Genomic DNA, 5,274 nt, shown 5'->3' on the forward strand with positions numbered 1-5,274 from the left:
AATGTATTTGGTCCAGCTGAAGGTGGTAGGTCTAGTTAATAATAGTTGATGGGCCGATTTACCTTCAAACTTATAATTAAACATATAGTGATTAATGGGACAAAACTTGAATTCTTATGAATTATAAACCGGACATGTAAACTAATGACACCACACACGACATGATTGTCCTGTACATCACTTTTAGGGGATATTTACAGATATGTTATCATATATAAAGTATGTTTTAAACGAGATACGCCATTATGTTTAACCTGTCAACAAGGGTATGACAGCTACAAAATAACTGCAGGGGGTATGTTGACAGTTTCTTTAATATACTAAGGGAGTGAGTAGGAGTTTTCATAGATGTAAATAGAAAACGTCAACGCCAGAGAGCAACCAGTCTCGATTTTCCGCCGAAACAGATTCCACTGGACATAAAAGGGAAATCAATGGTCAAAATTATAGGAATGGGGTCATTGGTGTAACCAGGTGTTCAGAAAAAGGGTAAGCATGTCCTGGCCAATCTAACTTAGGCCGTGGGCGTTTACGAGGATGAGTATGGTGCTGATATACCAAGGATCTTAATCGGGGCGAATCTCAAGTACATCTCCACAGAAAATCGACCATTGAATAGCTTTTTTTCTGTGTGAACATCCATTGTTACGCGACTTCTTCACATGATTATCACTATAAAGTTGTGTTTGTTCATTGAAGACACCTAACGCATGAATTCAAAGGAGCCATTATCTGGAACACTCGTGTGATGTATCCATGGGCGACGAGAAATACAAAGTATTCCATGAGGGAAAACAAGTATAATTGCTGATATAGACCTGCGGGGAAGGAGTGATGCTCATATAAGTAATGTCTATAAGATGAAAACCCAAGTCCAGTGTCTGGTGTTGTGGTTTCTGGATCTAGTTGGTAAGAAATTACCTACTTCTCTAAATAAGGTATCATATTATTAAATACGCATACTTAACATTTATGTTACTATCACATTTTCTTTCACATCTCATTTGGTACTCTTTGAAGATCTGAAGTATACTGCTGTTCTTCTTTTTTAAATCATTTGAATTCCGCCTTGCCATTTACTCATTTAAAAATTGGGGATTAAATGACCGGCTATTTTCATAACACATTTACAAAGATAAGCTTGATCGGAAATGAAAATGTGACGTGTGACTGCCGGTTTTAGCAGAGATGTTTTTAATGAATATGGAAAGGGTTTTGTCTCAACCGTCGTCACAAGCTCTGACGTTCATGTGACCGCCTCCGTGGTCTAATGGTAGAGCGTCCGACCGGAGAGCGGAAGGTCCGGGGTTCGATCCCCGACCGCGTCATACCAAAAACGTTAAAAGATAGTACTTGTTGTTACCCTGTCTGGCGCTCGGGATTAAGGGGCTAATACAAGGACTGGTCGGCTCGGAGTCAGTATACTGGGTACAGTGTCTGGGTGGGGTATTCATGTTAAACTGCGGCATGGTATCTCAGTGAGCTAGCACTATAAATCGGTATCAGTCCGGCCTAGTACAAGCAGCCACACACATACATACACGTGCATGAACGTCGCTACATAAGTGCAAGAATCTTGGACGCGACGTTAAACCCCATTTCACCTCACCTCACCTCACCTCACCTCACCTCACCTCACCTCACCTCACCTCACCTCTGACGTTCATGCAGTTTGGCCCTCACTCACTGAAGGCTCACACTCTAATGGACTCACACAAAGTGAAAGTCAATTCTTAATTGAATGATTTGAAGTTTGGTATTGGGGTGGGCATGAAAACTGAGGGGTACAGCTGTTAATTAGTGTTAAGGTTGAAGGGGATATAAGAGTATTAAGAGTGAATATGGGAATGAATATAATTTAATTTCCGGTACATATTTGTTAATTATTCTGTTTCAGTATATGTATCTTGCTATCCTAACCTTGCTTTGAACAAACCAGCGTGGATGAGCACAGTCATTAGCAGAAGTGTCTCAACCTCCGTCGACAATGCTGTAGATGGTAACCTTGGAACATTCTGGGGGGACGGCGTCTGTACTGGTACTGAACACAATGACTTATCTCCATGGTTCGTTGTGGATCTTCTTGGACAATATGAAGTTCATAACATTACCATTTACAACAGGAACACTTATGGTAAGACCCGTGAAGATCCGGGTAAAATAGGTCTTCAGCAACCCAAACTTGCCATAAAAGGTGACTATGCTTGTCGTAAGAGGCGACTAAGGGATCGGGTGGCCAGACTCGCTGACTTGGTTGATGCATGTCGTTGTATCCCAACTGCGTGGATCGATGCTCATGATATCAATCACTGGATTGTCTGGTCCAGACTCGACTATTTACAGACGGCCGTCATATAGCTGGAATATTACTGAGTGCTGCGTTAATCAACAAACAAACAAAAAGGCTTATGGTAAGTTTGAATGCATGATGGGTGAAAGACGAGTTGCTTATTGTTTCAGTGATATTCCATTCACCATCAAGTCACAATCACAACATTGTACACCAACAATGGGCTTAAAACTAGTCAACAACCGCAACACACCTGCAGTACATGAAATGCACCAGGCGATTGCTGCCATGTCCGTACGATTCTCGGTCAAGGGCGCACTTAGTTGAAGCGTCTTTGCCTTTGTGATAAATGATGGTTTTCCTCTGGTGTAGACCATAGATGCAAGGTGTCGCCCGACTATATCATCACTGATGATAGTCCGTCGAGCTGCCTCATCTATAGCTCGGAATCTGTTTTGACACATGTTGTCCACTCAACCTTATCTCCCACAGCACAACCCATTGCCGTAACATTGACGGTATATTAAACATTTAGGTAATTTGTGTTTCTATTGCCGTTGAGTATGTGTCCTTTTATGTATATGGAAGATTGTTTCTTCCAATTTAAAACTAGCATGTGCCTGGTTCATGTTACAAATCCAGAAATTATATTTCATTTCGTCTTTCACAGCTGGCATTTCCTCATAATTTTATAATCTTATAATTGATCCATTCATATTATTTTCACCACAATTTTGCCTTTCGCACAACTGAATATGTTTCGGCAGATAATCGAGACTGATTATTCTCCGGCGTTGACCTATTATAGTTATAGTTACTGCTCCTGCTGACTACATAAACCGGCCAAAAGCTATACGCCTATAAACAGTGTTCTTCCAGTTCCAATAACTCGAATTGATCCTTTTCGGTATATTATAGAAGAGTCTTTTCGTTTGCATTTCAGGTGAACGTCTTCATGACTTTGTGATACAGGTCTACAAAGAAAATCCATCACGCTGTTCAAAAGCAGTTGCCAATATTTGCAAAACCTATCCTGGTATGTTTGGTTCCATTGAAACCGTAGAATGCGAGGCAGCAGTCTCGGGGAGGTTTGTTCGGATTTGGAAGCCTACGACTTTACAATATGACGACATTCTGACTGTCTGTGAAGTGGAAGTGTACGGAATACGCCCAGGTAAAGTCAAGCACCATTTGTTTTGTTTGAAGAATCCAACAGTACAAAATGTCACTTAAAGAAAATTAACAGTTATGTATACTGACATTTGCGCCAAGATGAAGCTCATCACGTCTTGTGTAGATATAACAGTCCATTCAGTAACTACTTTTTTGTATCTTCAGAAGCTATACAGACATTTACATTTACATTGGTATCGGTGCTGCACTAACACAACAGTTAAACATGATGTAACAAATCACTGTCAACACAATAAATCTGAATATTTATACCTGAATATTTCAGAGCAGTTCACGCAGCTATGCAGTTCAGCATCTTACAAAATCACACCCGGCAAACGTCTGAATGCAGCTGGCATGGCCTTGGTTTCTGCCGAGTCGAAGATAGCATGTGTTCAACGATGTTTCGTGACCGACAGCTGTGTTGGGGTAAACTACAAGGACGTATCTTGGGAGTGTGAAATCATCACCAGACCTGAACCAGGAGACATACTTTCCTCGGACCCACACTGGCTGTACTTAGGAGATGATCTCTGTTAAACCGTGAAAACAGATTGTTGTGCACTGGGCATCGGGAGCATCCGAACCATTATCTATATTTTCGACCACTATTTAATGTCTGTAAGTTGAAGTGTTTCTTAAGAGGTTAGAATTGTATTGTGCCAAGGTCTCACCCCTGTGGTGAAACCCACGAACAGCGGAATGGTGCCTAGAACCTACAAACATAATCGGGGCGAACCTATATTCGAACCCTATTGTAATAAGAAATTCATGAAATTACAGAGAATAGTCATCCATTACACATCCATGATCTAGAGACCTTCAACATGGTAGGTTTAAACAAACCCTGGGAAATAGTTACATAGTTAGGCCGATTCGTGTGCAATTTTTACTTTGTGATAAAACCTCTTACAATTCAGTTTAACAATAGAAAAGAAATTGCCAAAAGCTTTGAAAGAATGTTTAACATATATTGAGTTAAACATCAAGGGGGATATGTTGACGCAAGTAGGTGCAGTGTTTAACCAGTCAGGCGTTAAGCATTGTTGATACTTTCACGTATTGATAATTTGTTACAAAGCATTCTGTTGCTAAGTAACCGGCTAGGATGTTTGTTGGAGTGTTTCCATTTCTGTCAATTCAAGACGTATGAAAAAGTTTTTCAGGGAATACTTCGACATAATATTTCAGCACATCCAGAATGTCTAGTTTACAATTATTTCATTTTTTATGTATTAACAAATTTGAATTTCTTTCTTCATTATATTTTTTAGGGGGAGAGGGAGAGGAAGGGCGTCATAAGCCTCCCCCTCTTTTTCTTCTATCAAATGTCCGATCCATAATCCCGCCAGATATTACGTTATCTTGGATATAGATAAATACAAATATTATTCCCGGTGACGCCATTCTGTGAGTATTCAGAGAGCTGTTGCTAATATGATACACAGATTACTGCATTATCATGTAGGTACCTAATTATGTTGCTAGATGTCACACAGCTTCCCTTGTACTAGTCCTGGATCTGACAATGTTCATTGATATGTCTTGTTACGCATGCGTTTCGGGTGAATATGTTTCAATCAGTCCAAAAGCACATTCAGTGGAGAAACATATTTCAATTTATGAACAATGAACATTCTACACTACACGACTTCAGGCTTTTTCATCGTGCTTATTGTTACGGAAACAACACTTTGGTCTTTGAAGCAATAAATATATAATGATAATTCTAATGAGATGAGTGCCTTTCGTGCACCTCTTTGTGACATTTAATCAGTAGCTATTCCTTGTTCTTGCCCACTGGGAAAAAC

At 40.1% G+C, this 5,274-nt stretch overlaps 1 protein-coding gene across 1 annotated transcript; it reads left to right on the plus strand.

Moving 5' to 3' along the window:
- The first annotated feature begins 860 nt into the window (after positions 1 to 860).
- Positions 861 to 4,003, plus strand: LOC139452028 (fucolectin-like). Its single transcript, XM_071233310.1, has 4 exons — positions 861 to 909; positions 1,898 to 2,134; positions 3,234 to 3,464; positions 3,750 to 4,003. The coding sequence occupies exons 1-4, from the start codon at positions 861 to 863 to the stop codon at positions 4,001 to 4,003; spliced, it is 771 nt and encodes a 256-aa protein (XP_071089411.1).
- Positions 4,004 to 5,274: the final 1,271 nt, after the last annotated feature.

The sequence above is a fragment of the Haliotis cracherodii genome, unplaced genomic scaffold (assembly GCF_022045235.1).
Source record: "Haliotis cracherodii isolate W230 unplaced genomic scaffold, xgHalCrac1.p SCAF_9, whole genome shotgun sequence".
NCBI lineage: Eukaryota > Metazoa > Mollusca > Gastropoda > Lepetellida > Haliotidae > Haliotis > Haliotis cracherodii.

What these genes read in the sequence shown, in the direction of transcription:
- LOC139452028 (XM_071233310.1), top strand. Translation starts at nt 861, where the DNA reads ATGAAAACCCAAGTCCAGTGTCTGGTGTTGTGGTTTCTGGATCTAGTT. An exon ending in GTGGTTTCTGGATCTAGTTG is followed by an intron (nt 910 to 1,897) that starts GTAAGAAATTAC and finishes ATTCTGTTTCAG; the next exon opens with TATATGTATCTTGCTATCCT. An exon ending in AGTGTACGGAATACGCCCAG is followed by an intron (nt 3,465 to 3,749) that starts GTAAAGTCAAGC and finishes TGAATATTTCAG; the next exon opens with AGCAGTTCACGCAGCTATGC.